General features: G+C 37.1%; 1 protein-coding gene across 1 annotated transcript in view; it reads left to right on the top strand.

Moving 5' to 3' along the window:
* LOC150090598 (carbonic anhydrase-related protein 10-like) overlaps positions 1-18435 on the top strand; it is a 172573-nt gene that overhangs the window by 40032 nt on the left and 114106 nt on the right. Inside the window, exon 2 of the mRNA XM_090378976.1 lies at positions 5762-5809. Within this exon, the coding sequence (XP_090235102.1) occupies positions 5762-5809 (48 nt within the window). The remainder of the gene's footprint in view (positions 1-5761; positions 5810-18435) is intronic.

Consider the following 18435-nt stretch of genomic DNA (forward strand, 5'->3'; position numbering starts at 1 on the left):
CGCTGATTAAAAAAAAAAAAAAAAAATTCCACCCAAGTCTTGCAAACTGACTTCCGTCAGTGATGCTAGGAATTTTCATGAGCCTTTTTCACAACGTCGCTGAGTTAGTTGGTCTCAGGAGAGGGTAGCAGGGTTTTTCTCCTTGAAACTCGTTTTTCATCCAGCAAACAGAAAATCGACCTCACAACACACGCAATTTACAGACAGTATACAAGGAGCAATATGGCCTTAGTCGCTGATGCTCCTAAAACCACAACAACAACCTCCCCACACCAGGTGGAAGATGCCCGGGTTCTAATCCATCAATGACGTGAGGAATTTTTATGAACTTTTCCCACACCGTCTTTGAGTTAATCAGGTGAAGAAAGCATGGTTTTTTTTTTTTTCTGCCGGAAACTCGGTTTTTCGTCAGGCAAATTCACTAAAGAATACAGCAATATATAAATGTAGTATACCGAACCCTCATAGCCTTAGTTGCTTTGGCTCTTAACACACATTTCATTATGTAGTCCATCTATTCTTATTACAAAAAAGTTATCAGTTTCCCTGACAATGAAATCCTCTAATTTGTTTTTTAATTTTTCCATTTTTCTCTCTTTTGCTCTTCATTTCGCTATTTTTTTTCTCTTCGTATTTCTCTCTCTCTCTCTCTCTCTCTCTTCATTGTCTCACTCTTTCTTGTATTTATAATTTTGTATTGTTCTCTATATTCATTATTATTCTGTCTCTTCGCATTTCTCTCTCTTTGTATTTTTTCTCTTTCTTTATATTTCTCTCTCTCTCTGTCTGTATTTCTCTTTCTTTGTATTTCTTTCTCTCTCTCTGTCTGTATTTCTCTCTTCGTAGATTTTTTTTCTTTCTTTCTTCGTATTTCTGTCTCTCTCTCACTGTTTATTCGTAGTTTTCTCTTCATATTACTCTCATTCTCTCTTCGTATTTTTTCTTTCTCTCTCTTCGTTTCATCCAAATGTAACTTTCTCTCTCTTCAAAATATGAATTCACCATACAGTACTAGTAACAAGATATGAATGGAAACACACAAAACTCGTTTTCATTAATAAAAAACAAGAGAGGAACTTATATTTTAAATAATCTTTTAAAATCACAGATGTGGGCTGATGTTACGAATTGGAAAAGCCCCTGCAGTTCTAATTTAGTCTTCTTCTTTTGGGCATCTTATAATTAATCCAGTCTGTTGTTTCTTCCACTTCACGGTTGTAACGTTTCCTCTCCCCATAACGATGAAGTGTGAAATACTGGTTATTTGAATTTTTTTATTTTTATACAGCAGATAAAGGTCTGTTTGATCACTATTGAATTTATTCCTCTTTTAATGCTTAGGAATTTAAATTGGTTTATATTTTGTGGTTTTAATACAATGACGTATATTTTCGATAATGGTGTCGTGTGCAAATTCAAATTTCAAAAAACGGTAACACATTATAATTGGAAACTTTACGATTACTTAAGGACGATATTTTATTTAAATTTAAGAGAGAACTGCGAAGGGTTTAGAAACATCTTCATCTTGTTGAGAGAGAGAGAGAGGTGAAACGCAATTTTTGGAGACAGACAACGCAATCATCCTCTGAGATGTTTGCATACAATTCGCAGCTCAGCACAGCATCGTTGTCCATGATATACGAGGTGTGGCAATAAAGTTCCTGGACTAGTACTTTTGCAGTCATGTTCGATGAGTTTCAAAATAAACGGAAGTGGTATTTTGTAATTCAACCTTCCTCCAACAGATGGTGGTACAAAGATTGTCCATTAGGCAGACAGGTTTCAAGTAACAACCAGATTCGTTAAGTCGTACCAGTGTGTTTGAATGGTATAAGCGGTTCAAAGACAGACGTGAGGATGTTCGCGATGACTCAAGAAGTAGGCGTCCGTTAACCTCTCGAAATGAGGACAGAGTTGCAAAAGTACGGGAAATGGCAAGAGATCGTCGTTTGACCCTCAGAATGACGGCTGATGAGTTGGATATGAATGAGACGATTCATCAAATTCTGCACGAAAAATAAAATTCTATTTTTATACTCCTAGAAGACCACATGGTCAGAGGAGAAACAGCGAAGAGTGTCATCATGCAAAGACTTCACCCAGACTTGTCAAGACAATCCTAATTTCCTCGACTGTATTGTCACTGGAGATGAGTGCTGGGGACTTTAAAATCATCACCAAGGCGCAAAACGTCTCGTTTACGGAAGTCCAGCATCAGGACGATGCCTATCATGTATTCAACAAACAGGGAATTGATTCGCAAGGAATTTCTATCTGAAAGGAAGGGAGTAAATGCTGCGTTCTACGAACAAGTGCTTCAAAGACTATTGAAGCGTATTTCCCGGGGGAGGCCGCAATTTCGAGAGAAAGGCAGCTGGTTCTTTTTGCACGACAATGACCCTGCCCATCCCGTACTTGTGAAAACATTTGAGGAAACATGGCAGTGTACAAATCAGCCGTCCACCCTGATCTCCCGATCTAGCACCAACGGACTTCTTACTCAAGGTGAAAACTGCCCTCAAAGGAAAGAGATTTCCTTATTGAGGACGTAAAGAAAAACTGTTAACCGCTGAACTGATATAATCTCTCTTTGGACTCTTTTCAGAAACATTTAGAACGCTGTAATAATTGCATTCAAGCAGGTGATGATTACTTTGAATAAAAATAAAACCATTTTTCAGCTCACGCTGCATTCTTTTTATTGCACCAGTCCGTGAACTTTATTGCCACACCTCGTATACCATCCTGGCTATTAGAATAAACAAGGAGGTAAAACTGAATATTTGATAATATCAAATGTATTAACTTTTCTGCTTTAATTAACGTTCCACCTGTTCGTTCAATCCTTCGTTTTAAGATCCATCTCATTTACCGTTCAATTTTAGCTAACCCAACCTCCAGCCTATTTATAAATCTCCACAACTCAATAAAACTCAACTTCAAAGGACATTTTAATTAGACCCACAGACACGTTTTGTAACACGAACAAAACTGTGCTTTATAAAAGACAAACAAAAGGGTATTAAAAGCGTACACGGTTACGTGTGGAACTTGCGCAGCTCGAAGAAAGAGTCTAATTTTGGCCTTTAGTTGAAAGACGAGAGTTCCAGTGTAGCATAGACTTTAACGACTCCAACAACAAAAGTGCATTTTCACTTTAGAACGGAAACAAGAGTAGGGCAAGACATATCTGGTACTCTTGAATTAATTATTTGGCTCGCGCACAAGCCACTTCGCTGAGCGACAGGCGTGACTAATCGCATAACTTTCTTACTGTCCCACCTGCTTGCTTGTAAGTAGAAATTTCGATCCAAAAGACAAGAAGAAAACGCAGACGAAGAATTCAACAATGAATAAAACAACGTAGTCTGGGGATTTTGTGAAACTGGAGCTGATGACAAATTGAAAATATTAAATTATAAACTACTGTCGGATTTAAAAATTAAGATCCTGCACTAAGCAACGATGCTGGAGCTGGTTAATGGGTAAGGAACACGCACGTGCATGGGAGAATATTAAGCAAATCGTTTAGCAAATGGTTTCTAGGAATGTATTTACGATTCACCTCGGTTGAAGTGATGTCGGAGACTGGAGAAGGAGTATTTCTTCGCGTTATTAAGGCTAATGAAAGCTTCTATGCATTGTTCATACACTTGAGGGGTTTAAATAGTTTCCCAGGGATGATTTACAAGAGGAAATCCCTTGCTATCTTCCTCAAATAAATCAAGGTGGGCGTAGAAAGGATGCTACGGTGAACACGACATTAAATACTACATTTATTTCTTAAACACAAAGTTGTTTTTCCGAGAAACATTTCTTAATTCATGTCTTAAGATTAGATAGTTGATGGAGAACATTACATATTTTATTAGCTGTTTTCTTTTTTAATAAAAACAACCATCACTGTGCTTGCTTTATACAAAAAAAAAAGTCATTTTGGGGAAAAAAAGTTGTAAATACCTGAAGTAAATCTACACAAACTGACTGAGCGCTTATGATCGAACCAGCCCTTCACAGATTTTGGAGTAGGGAAGACTCTTAAAGATTTTCTGTTGGTACAGTTGCCAAAATATTGGACGTAAAAATCCATCGGAGTACTTATCAGTGGTTTTCAATGTTGTTTTTGCTGGATACGCTCATAATTCAACTCTGTAGGTAATTTCAGGCTGAAAAAATCCCAACAGGTGGAGAGAATGATAATATAAGATAAATTTTCTCTACGAAGAGAAGATTTTAAGAATTACTTGCTTTTGTAAATTTAGGGACTACGTCACCCTGCCCAAATTATGGCCCTCTTTAAAATGGTGTCGCGAATCATTGTGCATAATTTTAGGGTGTCATCAGCTGAAATTGCAATGTAACCATGCAAATCCTACCTTAAGCATCAAGGTACAGCTTAAGGTTCCACTTACACTACCCTTCCATTAATTTCTGGGCACTAGTGATAGTTGGTCACGTCCTTCCCAAGCACCACGTGTCAGAGATAACTATAAATAGGTTTTCGGAGAGAATGTAAGTCGATTGCGTGGCATTTCAACTGCATTAAAGATCCCTAGGTCGACGATTGACGATGTGATCTGCAAATAAGAGATAACATTGGTGTTAAAACTGTGACTAAACAACCCGGTAAATCTCCGAAGCTGATTTCAATGTGACAGGAGTACCCTGCAAAGAATCGTCAGCTGGAAACCCAGGTCGACGTTGTTGCAGCACACACACACACACACACACACACACACACACACACACACACACACACACACACTGTGATACTATTGGCACACATATCAGCATTGCTACTGTGCGTAGGATGTTGCATGATATGTGTTACCACGGTCGTGAAGCCATCCATAAACCAATAATTACCCGAACTAATTGGTAGATGAGTCTACCAATTTGATGGTCGTGGCTGGGTATAGCGAATATCCGGAGAAAATTACCTGCCGGATTGTATCGTCCCGACAATGACGTTTGGTGTAGGCAGAGCGATGAGTTCTGGAGCTGTTTTTCATGGTTTCTAGATGTCCTGGATAATAATGCGTTACCTAATTTGTGGCAGCATGTCGGAGAAGACCCATACCTGTATCAGCAGTACAGTGCTCACGTCATACTGCTCACATTGCGACAGACTGGTTTGAGGACATGAGCGTTGAAAATTTAGACAGGTCAACCCAGAGCTCTGATCTCGGTCTATTGAGAACCTCTGGAATGAGGTCGATAAGAGTGTGTTTATGAGGCGAGACTGACCAAAAACAGAGCTGAATTGATCCCCTCTTTGAATTCTGAATGGCAGAAAACAATGGAGGGCATTTACAAAAAAACTGGTGGAGAGTGTTCCACAGAGACTAGTTATTAGTTTTCCTGTAGGTGCCTGTATATTAATGGTAGGGTAGTGTATGTATTAAAGTATGGCTAAGTTCTAATTAATCGCAAGAACAGACTTTAATGAAGTCTGTTGCTTATGATTAATGAACAATAATACAATAGGTATCAGAAATGTAAAGACATTGCAAAGTTTGAGGCAACTTTCAAGTCTATAGGGGCGATAGTCTCCTTAAATTGTGCCTCTGTATCTGACATGATTCTAGTTGGTTATTAAAAGAGCAGACCCGAAAATTTTTGTAATAAATCATTTAAGGTTTATAGGCTTAAAGTGTGAGTACAACGTCTTTTCTATTACTTGAACAACTAAAAGAAATTTCCGGACGGAGATTTGAAATTTAATTAATATTTTTTTCCCTTTTTTTTTTAATTTCAGGAGTTCAATGCAGCTGGGAAGAATGGTGGACCTACGATGGGATTTCTGGTAAGCAAAAGTAATTTTTTTTCCCCTTTGGATTAACCAAGGACTATACAGTAATCGCTCTAATGTCAGGTATTGATGCATTTGAGATTCAAAACCAGCGACACTTGAAGATTAATGAGAATTTCGCGTGTCTTCTGGTCAACAGAGGTGATAGCTAGGGGTGTTGGTGTTTTTTTTGCGTTATGTGTACATAAAAGGGGATGGAGGAGGTTCATTGATGCTGGGAAATGCATCGGTAACACTTAAGCCTAATCATAGGATCGCTGTCATCCACACCTGCCAGTAACCACGCTAAAGATGCTAATTTCAAAGTTAGGACTACAACGGGCGTATTTGTACTTCGCACCATTCTCAGCAAATATCTTAAGCACCCCTTACCTCGTGCGAGTGCACTTAAAACGATAACAGATTAATGACTATTCCTTTATCTTTCAAATAAACCTAAAAGCTCTCTCCTCAATGGATGCTTTTTTTATTATGCTTTCCAAGCAAAAGCTGAAAAGAATCTCGGCAGGCTGCTACACCTTTTACGAGGTAATATCAAGTCCGTATACGATCGTGGGTGTCGACAAAGCCATACCACAACTGTCTTCATTGATGTCCATAAAGAGATGTGATAAATTTTCCCTTCCAGAAACAGAATTTAAAGTGGACGAAACAAAACGATTTTACATTGTCGTAAAGGCATCCTGTATGGTGCCCATAAAAATCGCTTTATGTACTAAACTTACTGGTGGGTTCCAGATGGCGCTGCAGTCGTTCAGGGTTAACTTTTGCAATAAAGGGCAGCAATCTAAGTCTTTATGAGCTGTAGGCCTAACAGCCTGCTTCAGTAATCTATCCGTAGCGTGGCATGATGGGAAACATTTTAACTCGGAGATGGTTTTAAGTCTGGATTGTTATCAGAACAATCAATACAGGTTCGTGAAAAAATGACATTTGGCGCAGAAGAGGAAAATTCACCTAAATCGATACATGATTGGTTAAGATTAGACCTGCTTTCGATATCAGTTATGCACTTTAAATTTATTTTGGCGTTTTATTTACTCTTGAATTAGTTTTTTAAATAATGAACAGGTTTAAAACTAATCGTAGAGATGAGCTTCTACGAGAGTACCGAGATCAGAATTTTAAATTTCCTTAAAACATTTATTTTATTATATTAACCGCCCAGTGGGATATATACATGCTTTGGTAGCGTTGTACATTTCCTTTTGCCATGGCAACACGTGAAAGCTTCAATTGTTGCCAGAACTAACTTATTGGTTGATTTCAGTGGGATATTTACATGCTTTGGTAGCATTGTACATTTCCTTTTTCCATGGCAACACGTGAAAGCTTCAGTTGTTGCCAGGACTACCTTATTCGTTGGTTTCAATGGGATATTTACATGCTTTGGTAGCATTGTACATTTCCTTTAGCCATGGCAACACTTGAAAGCATGCTGTCACTGAAACTAACCACTGGAAAAAAGAAAAAATATATTTAATGCTCAGGTAACGATGTACATTTCATTTTTGCCATGGAGACACGTGAAAGCTTCAGTGGTCGCCATGGCTACCTCACCGGTTGATTGCAGATGTTTAATGGATTAATCCAACTGTATAAGTTGTTCGGAAAAGCATGGCGAGCATTTCCAAGCTGCAAAGCACAAGATAAAGAAAGACTGTCATCGTATTTCTTTGGACTTCCTTTTTATGACACTTCTTATGTCTTTCTCGTGCTCAATAAACGTCGGCAGTTAAACACGTGAGATACCAAACAATGCGTGCTTGGCATATGTATGTTTCACTTGGCGCGTGAGTCACTTAACAGCGCCAACATTATTCAGCGCGCGCTCACCAACAATGGTAAACATGAGCTGGTGAAATCGATTATCGTCTGCTTTATTTTCTAATATACTTCTCTATTTTCATTTTTGCGTTCAACTAGTTGTGATTGTTTGGAGTCGTCTGGCTTACGAATGGCCTAAATGAAGCTACAACGCATTTGCTTTTATCGCAGTTGGTGTAATTTCGGTTGGCTCTACTCCTGTCCCATATCCCGGAGCTAATCAACGAGGTCAGTGCTGTTCTGGACAGCTGACTTCCCTTCTGTTGTCAGGTGTCGGGTTAATGTACTTTCTCGTGACGGACAGCTTGATATGTTCGAGTACAACACTCATTTCCTACATGCCAACTGTTCATCACATTTCCTCCACTTAATACCCACAGAATTCTCAAGTTACGTCGTCTGAAGGCTTCATTGTACCCGGTCGACGGTTCTGTTTCATTGGATATTAACGGGCGACTGAACGCTGATGGATATTTGGGTTAGAGTGTCACTCACTGTGTGTATGTGCTCGAGCTTTGGTAATTTTTAGGCCGTCTGTCTACATCTGATGTCACCTCCAAGAATTTACGTCGGTTTGATTTGTTTCTCTGGAATAAACAGACGCGATCACCAATAATCACGCCTAACCATCCGATGATACAGAACTCCATGTTTCGCCGATCCAGGTCTTTTATCTTTTCATGACATTGAACATTTTTCACTTCGAAAGACTACTTGTTTTAGTGGTAAGCACCAAGTGATTTGGAATTTAGGGAGCACCTTACCGCGACTCATTCATGCATCAACTGAAGTATTTTGGTATTTCCTGGACACTTATATACGTTCTTATCCGCACAAGCGACTATCCTCAAAGGAGTCCGAATATTTTGAGAGGGCAATATACATACGAAAATATACTTTGCTTCTAAAAGGTTTCCATGACTACATATGTCTTTTAACATTATTCTAAATTATACATAACGACTAATTTTCGACGAAGACAATGCGTTACCTTAACTTTGTTCCACTGCTATACTTTTATATTCCAATCGTTTGCCCTTGCTTTTTGTGAATCTTCCAACACCTAAATAAATGTCAGTTTCAATACACACTGCAGTAAAACACGTGATCTGTTGCCATAACAAACAGTGCGTGCGTGGCATATTGTATGTTTCACTTTGCACGTGAGTCACTTAACTGAACACATTGTTCAGCGCGCGCTAGCCAAAAGGAAGTAAAAAAAATGGCTACTTTCACTCTTGAAAATGAAGTTTAGTTAGCTGTTATTTTCCTGATTGCCTTTTTTTCGCCCCATTTTCTCGGGTTGCAATCATATTAAGGGTAATCCCAATGAACATAAAAGAAAGTCCCATGCTAAATTTGTCGAAAGATGCTTTACCGTGTGGCAAATTGTCGATTTCGAGAAAAATTAACAGAAGGAAAGTAACTTCAGTCAGTTCGCACACCTTAAGCCATTTTTCGCATTCTAATAGTACTCATTTTTGGATGAGAAAAGAATGTAAATAGAAAGAAAGGAAACGCATTAATTAAAAACAAAAAAAGAAAAACATAACAATCTGTCACCATTAAATAATTCATTAGATGAAGTATTGCCACGCTAAGAGCAGACAGGTTCATAAAAACTCACGTAACACTTCGCATTGTCTTAGATAATTAAGTCAAAGTGCGTCTTGTGACTGCTCTGAGTTCAAGGCTATCAATTCTGTAGCCCTCTCTTGAGGATATCTAAATAATACAAAGTGGTATTAGAAAGTGTATTTTTGTTAACCAAAAGTGTCATCGTTCATTATTCTGGACACAGATTACTCGGCTTTCATTTCGAACACTTAAAAATGACACTTGGAACAACAAAATCGTAAATAGACAGAATGTAGATGAATAACTTTAAAAACCAACAGACAAAAAAAAAAAGTAAACGTTAAACAAATATCCGGAGAAAACAATGCTCCAAACGAACTGGGATTACTCCTATTGAATTTGGAAATAACGTAGCCATCCAAGTTCGAAATTGACATAGTGGTGCGCGTTCTCAATTGTCGCTTGGCAACTCGCATTGTTAAAACGTTGGTCTGTTGCTGCTAGCTCTACAACACTCATTGTTGAATGTAGCACGCGCTCTAGGCAACTACTTCACAATACTAACACGCCATACTTGAAGTCGGTCGTAGTCAATTTTTCTTTGCTGTCGATATTCGGAAGGTTCCGTCTATTGTGCGGCGGATGTACTATTGCCGCCGTAACTGGGTTTGCAGAAGTGATAACGCTTGTTTTCGATTGCAACTGAAGCAGATACCGTTTTTATGGCGGTTGTAAACAAAATAGCGAAGTTCATAATTTGATAAATTGTCTGCCGCCGTTTGGCCGCGGTATTTTAATGGTTCTCGATACATGTGGGTGGTTCCGCCCTAAAATGTTCCATTGAACTTCGCTTAATACGTTTTGTGGGTAGATAATTCTATCGATATTAAGCTTAGCTCCAATTTTCACCGAGGGAGATTAACACTATTTACAAATTTATTTTCCGATATAAATATTCGGAACAAACGATGCAACTCGTGCCTTTAGTGCAACCGGACCCTACCTCTTCAGTGAATTCACTTATTATTATTATTTTTTGTAAATAATAATTTTATTCTCATTTTGGGATACAAAGTTTGAAATATTTGACGAATTAGCTATTTTCTATTTCAGATTTCGTTAATAAGCGTGCCTTCCGTCGTAGTCGGTCTCAGTAATTCTCAGATTTCCTCCTTCATTTTATTTTTTTTTTAAAATTCAGTTTACTTATACAAGGAGGTTTTAACTTTTTTTTTCGAGTTTCATAAAAAAAGACATTTTTATGGGCCTGAATATCAAGGGCCCCAGTAATTGGCATCTCTTACTTTCTCTTATTAAAGGCATTGATTACCGTAATAAGAGCCTAGTCAAAATGAGGACAAAAAATATATATTTTGAAGAGCATTTTTCTCTAATTTTTTGAATATTTTTTGATCGAGATTAAAAACGATAACATCTAAATAAATTTCAACAGTCTTTTTCTCTGTTTACTCACAAGCTATGTATGATTAATTAGACTATTTTTTTTTCCGAGTAAAGTCAGACAAAAGTGGCAAGGTGTTTTTTTTATTTTTTTATTGCCTATATAGCCTAATATATAGGCCATAAATAGTCACATCAGAGACTTAAGTCATTAATGGTGGGCAGTGTACCTCTAAATTGGGTTGTGTTCTGTGATAGGTTTTCTGGATGAAAAACCAGAGTTACGAGCGGAAAAACCATGATGCCTGAGACTGACTAACTCAGCCACATTGTGAAAAAGGCTCTTAAAAATTCTTCCCGTCGTTGACCAGATTCCCAACTCTGGTCTTTTCCACCCCTCTGTGATTTTACCAAATATGATACACACGAGGGCCCATTCTGTCTTTTTAGATTACTTTTCTGAGTATCTAGAAAAACTATTAGTGTCGGTAAAATCCCAGAGTGCAGTGCGATTTCCTCACTGGTTCTCCATAGAGACCCACACATTCACAAACTACATCACTTATTAACAGAAGAAACTTCCTTGGGCGCGTGCGAACAAACACACACACACGTGTTCAAATCACGTAACATGGAGACGAATGAAATCCCTTCATTCAGCAAACGTAGCCTTGTAAAAACCCTACCAACAGTCATGTATTATCGATCTTGTGAAGAAACGATAAAAATAAATAAAATAAATCATAAAGTCAGTTATACAAAGCTCGCAACGTGTTTTGGTTTATTCAATTTACAAAAAAAAAAAAACATTTTAACCTTTCGGTTTTTTTGGGAACTAATTTAAATTCAGTAAACATATTTACACCATTCTTGTGCTTCATATGGCTTTAGGATACAAAAAAAAAAAAAAAAAAAATTTCAGGGAAAAAAAATCACGTGACTATAGTCAGTGATGTTTTCGTCTGCTCTTTTAATTTCAATTGCTTTTTCCAACTCGCACGTGATTTTAAAATTAAACTAAAATGTCAATTTCCACTTATGAGAAATTTAACGTTGTCGTTTTCACCTTGGTTCACGCGATCTCTTGTTGACAATAAAAACTACGGAAAGCTACAGTGACAATTTAACTCTTATTTTTTAAAATAAAAGTTTAACAATGGTTCGTACATTTTTATTGTTGAAATTTTAGAATAAAAACTACGGAAAGCCACAATGACATTTTTAAACCATTTTAAAAATAAATTCATAAAAAACCCGCTAATTCTTCATTTCCTTTGATATTTCTGGCATTTATCGAAGCCTTTACCTTTATTTTTTTTACCCTTTTCATGAAAAGAGACACTTGAAAGTGTTTCCACTTAGATTCATCGAGCATTCAGACAGAAGAAGAGAGAGAGAGAAAAGAAAAAAAAAGTCCCAGTGCGATGATGCTACCAGGCCACAAATAAGTTGGGCGCAGTTAGCGACAGATCTGTCTTGAGAACCTCAAAGCTTTTCTCATAGTAATTTCTATGCCTCTTTGGCAGCGAACGATCTGCTGGATGACCTGGCTGGTGATCGATCATCGTTTATCTAGCATACAGCATGTGATTTTCTTCGTTCTTTCCCTATTTTTTGCCGAATTCTGTTGGCCGCTCGCCAAGCGATAACCTCCAATAGATTACACGTCGGGTCGAGGATGTGAGAACCGAACCCGGTGTAGCCTGTGAGATCTTACTCAGTTACGCTCATAGACATTGTTTATTCTGTACTGCCAAAAGTCAGAAGGGTATTCGTCTGCTTGTTGAAAAATCCAATAGCCTGCAAGACGTCATATCCATTATATTAGTACCTCTACCAAAATGATCCCTTCTAAAAGTCCAGTTCTTTGATCAATCCCCTCTGAACATTTTAAGCTATAAGATCGAATAGTACGTCACTTCCGGTGGTTCATTTCCTTTCAATTTAGATACATTCCGACTTAGCAGATGAGCGCTGCCTTCATCCATTATAGCCAATTCAACGGTAAATCATTCATTGCATTTACTGTTTAGATTAATCTGATTTAGCGAATACAATCAGTGGACTTAATGAATTCTCATTAGCACAATGGATATTAGCTACTCCAATGGGCAATTGACGTAATGATCTTGTAAAACAACGTGGATACTACAATAAATCTCGAATCCTTCTTGCTTGCTTGCTTGCCGGCCCTTACTCTACGGTTGGATTTTCGATATTTACCAAGTCCTTTGGAATATTGAAACCCTCTCGGTTCTTTGATTTTTCCAATAAAATAGAAAACCAAATTGCCTATAAAATCAGAATGTTTCTATAAACCAGACATTAAACACCCATTTCGAGTAGAATACCAACCATTACCTGTCCTCCACCAAAGATTTAATATAGCGCCGAATTGCATGGAATGCTTCATCGTCTGCAAATAACCGCCCTATTCCAAAAAACAAACCAAACGAAATATTTATATTTAAGTCTTTCGGGAATCAATAAATAAAACCCCTAAAGCTACCAAAAGGAGATTTATTTATCCTTAACTTTCGCCAAGAAAATGCAATTTTGTTTATACGCTAGATGGCGTTGCTGCAAATCGCTTTTGTTCAATGATAGGTTTGAACTATGGCAGTTTTTGGGAATGATAAAGGATTTTGGTCCACCAAACTTTCTCAATATCCACAGGGCATGCAGCCGGACTAGCGAAGAAGTCCGTAGATCAGCCCAGCCTGTCAAATTAACGAGACAGTTCTGACTGAAAGTGGAAATCGATGGCATCAGAGGAGAGCAGTGTTTGTTTTGTGATAGGCCCAGCGAAAGTAGAGGCATTTATCATATCTGCATTGCTTCCCCCCCATGTCCTAGTTAGTAGTTGAAGGAAAGGAGAAATTTATTATTCAAATTTTGTGTTCCGAAGGTCATACAGGTTGCCTCTTTCCTCCTTTGAGATGCTTCTTTCAATGAATCAGTTAATGATAATTCTAATCTTTGGAACGTTTTGAATGAATTGGTCCACCAGGTAAACTTGAATCTTTTGAATTCATCTTTCGAGTCCAGCACGAATAAATCCACCGAAATTTGATTTTAATTCTAAATTGTTTCGATATAGAGCTACAATTACTTGGAAATCTTTCATTTAGTTTACAGTTTACATTTTAAAGCCACAAAACATATGAATCAGCCGTTTTGAGTAACTCAAATCAAATATTTTAGAACTGTTGAATTAGATATTTGAATCTATAATACTCCGATTTAAATCTCTTGGACTAATCCCTTGAATTGATCTTTTGAAGTTGTTGAAGACCCTTACAAGCACTTTTAATTAATCTTTGAAGTTGTTGAAGTAATCCTTAGAAGCACTTTGAATTAATCTTTGAAGCTGTTGAATTAATCTTTGAAGTTGTTGAAGTAATCCTTAGAAGCACTTTGAATTAATATTTGAAGCTGTTGAATTAATCTTAGAAGTTGTTGAAGTAATCCTTAGAAGCACTTTGAATTAATCTTTGAAGCTGTTGAATTAATCTTAGAAGTTGTTGAAGTAATCCTTAGAAGCACTTTGAATTAATCTTTGAAGCTGTTGAATTACTATTTGAAGCTGTTGAAGTAATCCTTAGCATCGCTTTGAATTAATCTTCGAAGATGTTGAAGTACTCTTTAGAATCACTTTGAACAATCTTTGAACCTGTTGTAATATTTAGAATCACTGGAATTAATTTCTGAACCCGTTGCTGTAATCCTTAGAATCGTTTGAATTATCTGACCAATCTACTGAAACTATTTAATTCAATTTTGAATTATTTGAACAAATCTATTGAAACTTTTTAATTAATCTTTTAAATCTTTTCAACTGTTGAACCTCGGGAGTTAATTTGAATTTTTTTAAACTCCGAAACCTCTTGAATCAGTCTGGAATCACTTGAATCAATCCTCTGAATCTTCTGATTTATTTTACTTTTTAACATTTTGAATTAATCGCTTAAACAGCCGAAGATCGGTTTTTCAGTGTATTTCTATACTGGTTATAATATTTCGAATAATGGATTGTTTGTATGTTTTCTGAGGACGGTTCCCTCCCTCCCCCAAGTACCAATACCAGTGCCGGGTTACGGTCACACCTTGGGAAATGCTACTTTAGGATAACTTGAATCAGTTGTTTGAATCTTCGAAATTATTTACTGAAACTCTTGAATTAATTGTTTGAATCTTCTGAATTATCCTTAACTCTTGAATGAATTCCATCAACATTGTAATGTTTTGAATTAATGGTTTAAATTCACTTGAATTAATTTTTTTAATCTATTGAATTAATCGTTTGAATCTATTGAATTATCCATTGAAACCCTTGAATTAATATTTTTGAATAAATTGAATTAATCATTTGAATCTGCCCAATTCCTTCGAAATTTCAAAATTTAGCTTCTAATTAAAGCTTCCACAATAGAGCAGACTTTTGAATGGATTGAATTAATTTAAATCTTTAGAATAATCTCTAGAACTCAGTGAAGTCAGTTTGACTTCAAAATAGACAGATCAGAAGATTAAATGAAGAATATTTTGTTTTTCAATTTAAGCGTTCGTAAAATATGAATTCGCGCACGAATTTCAAAATAACGTGCTCTCGATCTTGCTTATTTAAAACATTTCTTTCACACTTTCCTTCAACTATACGGTTTGCGTAATAAGTCACTAGATGGCGCGTATATGTATACAAGGCCTAGACGAATTAGCATATTTCTATTTACTTCGTGATAGGAGGGACATTGAGTAATGGATATTCACCATTTCGTATAGAAATGAGAAGTGGAGATTGGCACGAGTCGCGTGCAAATGCGTTGTCCTTTAAGGCCAAAAGAATGCAAAATACTGTAGTCCACCACCTTGGAGTCGAGAGTTTAGGCTTAGTTGCTTGATCAGGCTGGTCTCGTGGGTTTATGGCTGGCGCGACATTTTCAGTTGGGTCACGCGTCTTTCGAATAATTCAGACGCCGATTTCGGTGACGCAAGCGATTCTACACACACACACCGATACACTGGAATGCAGCAATGAGAACAGTGGCCTTTATGTTTATTCAAGATGGACCTTTAGATTTTCGTGTTCAAAAGTTGGATAGGAACTGGAAAAAGAAACAGGTTCGCCTTAAAACACATCAATCTCTAAAACATGGAATTGATTGATCTTGAAGATGAAATTGAATTTAAAATATTTGAATTACTTATGAATATAATTCATATGAGGCTAACCCAAAATAGCCTCATAATGAATATTCGTTTGAAATAAATCAAACGAATATTCACTGAAATGGGGCTGGGCCACAGTCTTAGATTTTAGTGCGTCATGATATAAATAAGGTCAAAGTTTGGTCGTGTGCCACCCTTCGCAATGAACTGTTTTAAGTGAAAGCTGGATTTATAAGCTGAGCAGACATCGCCTCCCAAAATCGAGTTAGGCTTTTGGAAATTTTTTGAGGTGAAAGAAAACAGACTCTTTTATTGAGTTTGTTGTCAATAAGAAGTTGAAGGAAGCCAAAGGTGTTTTATTTATTTATTTTTCTGTTGTATCACGATATAGCGTAGGTCTACAAAAAGGGTGTTATGCCTAATGTTTTAAGGCTTTAATTAGTTTTTCGTTGCACGTGGGATATCGATTTGTACGTTTTTCATTACTCTGTTCATTTGTTACTTAGCGTCTTGAACATAAACATTTTATGTTCTACGGTTGTTCTATTGTCCATTACGAATAAGCTTAATTTGGCATAAAGCCACATCTCAGTAACTCTGAGAAATGGCTTGATGCCAACTGATGGTTTTGATGCCTTTTTGGATCGTCCGGCAAAGGATTAAAATAAAATTATATTTTTAGGCGTACTTAATTATATTTTTAACATACACTGGTGTTCAAAGAAAGTGCATCACCCCTTAAAATTGTAATTGTCGTCCGAATAATGTAAGGATATGGCAATATTTCTTACAGATTGCATCAGATAAGATTGACACGCGTAAGTGATGACGTAATATTGCATCAGCTGTTATTTTCAGCTGTATAAGCACGCTTTGCAACAGTTGCAGTCATTCCTTGCTTGTGTGAGCACCTGTCAAATATTACTTAGCTTTGCCTTAACTATTAATAAATATCTTTTGTTTATATTTATATTTGTTTATCTTTTGTTTATATTTGTGATGCTAGTCATTAATGTAACATACCATCGGGAAAAAGGGTTAGAAATGTGAAATTCCTGGGTGATGCACTTTCTTTGAACATCGGTGTATATGCGCTTATTGTCTTCACCATGTCCGTTTGTTCGTCCACATGCAACAGCTCAAATTACACTATATACATTTCATGACATTTTATAATTGGGCCGTCTAAAAACATTTGTCGAGTTGTCGCGGATTTCATTAAAATTAGACCAATAGAAATCGGATAATTATTATTTCTTTGTCCGTCTGTCCGCATGTAATAACTCGACTTCCAGTCGATAGATTTTCATAAAATTTTATGTTCTTCGAAATCCGGCAATTATTATGTTTCTTTTTAAACCCATATTACATAGGCTGTCCATGTACCATATTTGAAACACTAGATATTATGTTTGTTGCCATCCGCTGGTTGCAGTATGAATAGGTAATGTGGCAGATGCGCAGAAACTAAATTTTCTCAATTTGCGCATTAAAGTCGATGCTTATTGTTACAAATCTTGAATTATTACGAACTTGTTTGTTTTTATTTTGGGTTTTGTGCGCTAACTTCTAAAAGTATGGGGCACTCATAATTTTAGACAGTGTACAGAATTCATCAGCATCACGAGATGGAACTCCTATGAAGAAATACTGTACAAAGTAGTTTATACTGGCTTCTTCAGCGAACAAATGGCTTTAGGAAGTTAAAGAAATCGATTCTTATTTGCCTCGACTGATGACTGTTGCGTGTGGTTCTCTGAAGTCTGTTGGTGTCTTTGTGCGTGTCGTGTGGTGCATTTTTTAACGATGATCACTAGCTAAACTCATTGGGAATAACCAGTCTCTATTCATATGATCAACGCAGACATGCGAAATATAGATGCCATTTTGGCTGTCCAGCGTCGTTCTCTCTATGTAGATTGGCTGTCCAGCGTAATTACCAGCAAGCAAAATTATGGCTGCCAATGTTTGTCCACAAAGGACTGATTATGTATATGGAAGGTCGTAGTGGCATTTATGTTGTTTGCAGTTGCTGATTGTGGAACTTACTCACGCGATCACGTGCCACACGTGTCTAGCAGCTGAAACGAAGCTTATCAGAACTATTATAACAAAAAATGCGAGTTTTAGCAGGACTGCATATTGTCTGAAACTGGTGAAAACGAATCCTGTTTCGATTTCGGTAGATGGGGATCAATTCTAGAGATCCATTTTCATGTTTTTATTTTTTGACAAATGGGTGTCAAATCATGAAAGAGCATAATTTGCAAATTACGAAAAAGCATAACGGGATTCGAACTCGGGTCTTTTCTACCCAGTGTGGGGAGGACGGTGATCCTACCAACTTCCACCCACAAGCGGTATTAAAGAAGACGGTTCCAGCTAGCTGTCTTGGCAACCCCTTTTGCAATACTGTACAGGTAATTTCTAGCATGACATATTCCACTAGTTAGTTACCATTCCTGACACATGCAGATGGCTAGGGATCGTTTGCCGGCGTGCGAATGATATCAAATACAGCATCAATCGTCTGTCAGGGTACTGATGACATCATACTGCATCAATATAATACCCTAATTTGGAGACTTTGTTAGTTCATGCCCTCGTGGGTAGCACAGTTGGTAGGATCGCCGTCTTCTCCACAC

This window comes from Mastigoproctus giganteus, chromosome 1 (genome assembly GCF_048544385.1).
Source record: "Mastigoproctus giganteus isolate SK-2022 chromosome 1, ASM4854438v1, whole genome shotgun sequence".
Lineage (NCBI taxonomy): Eukaryota > Metazoa > Arthropoda > Arachnida > Uropygi > Thelyphonidae > Mastigoproctus > Mastigoproctus giganteus.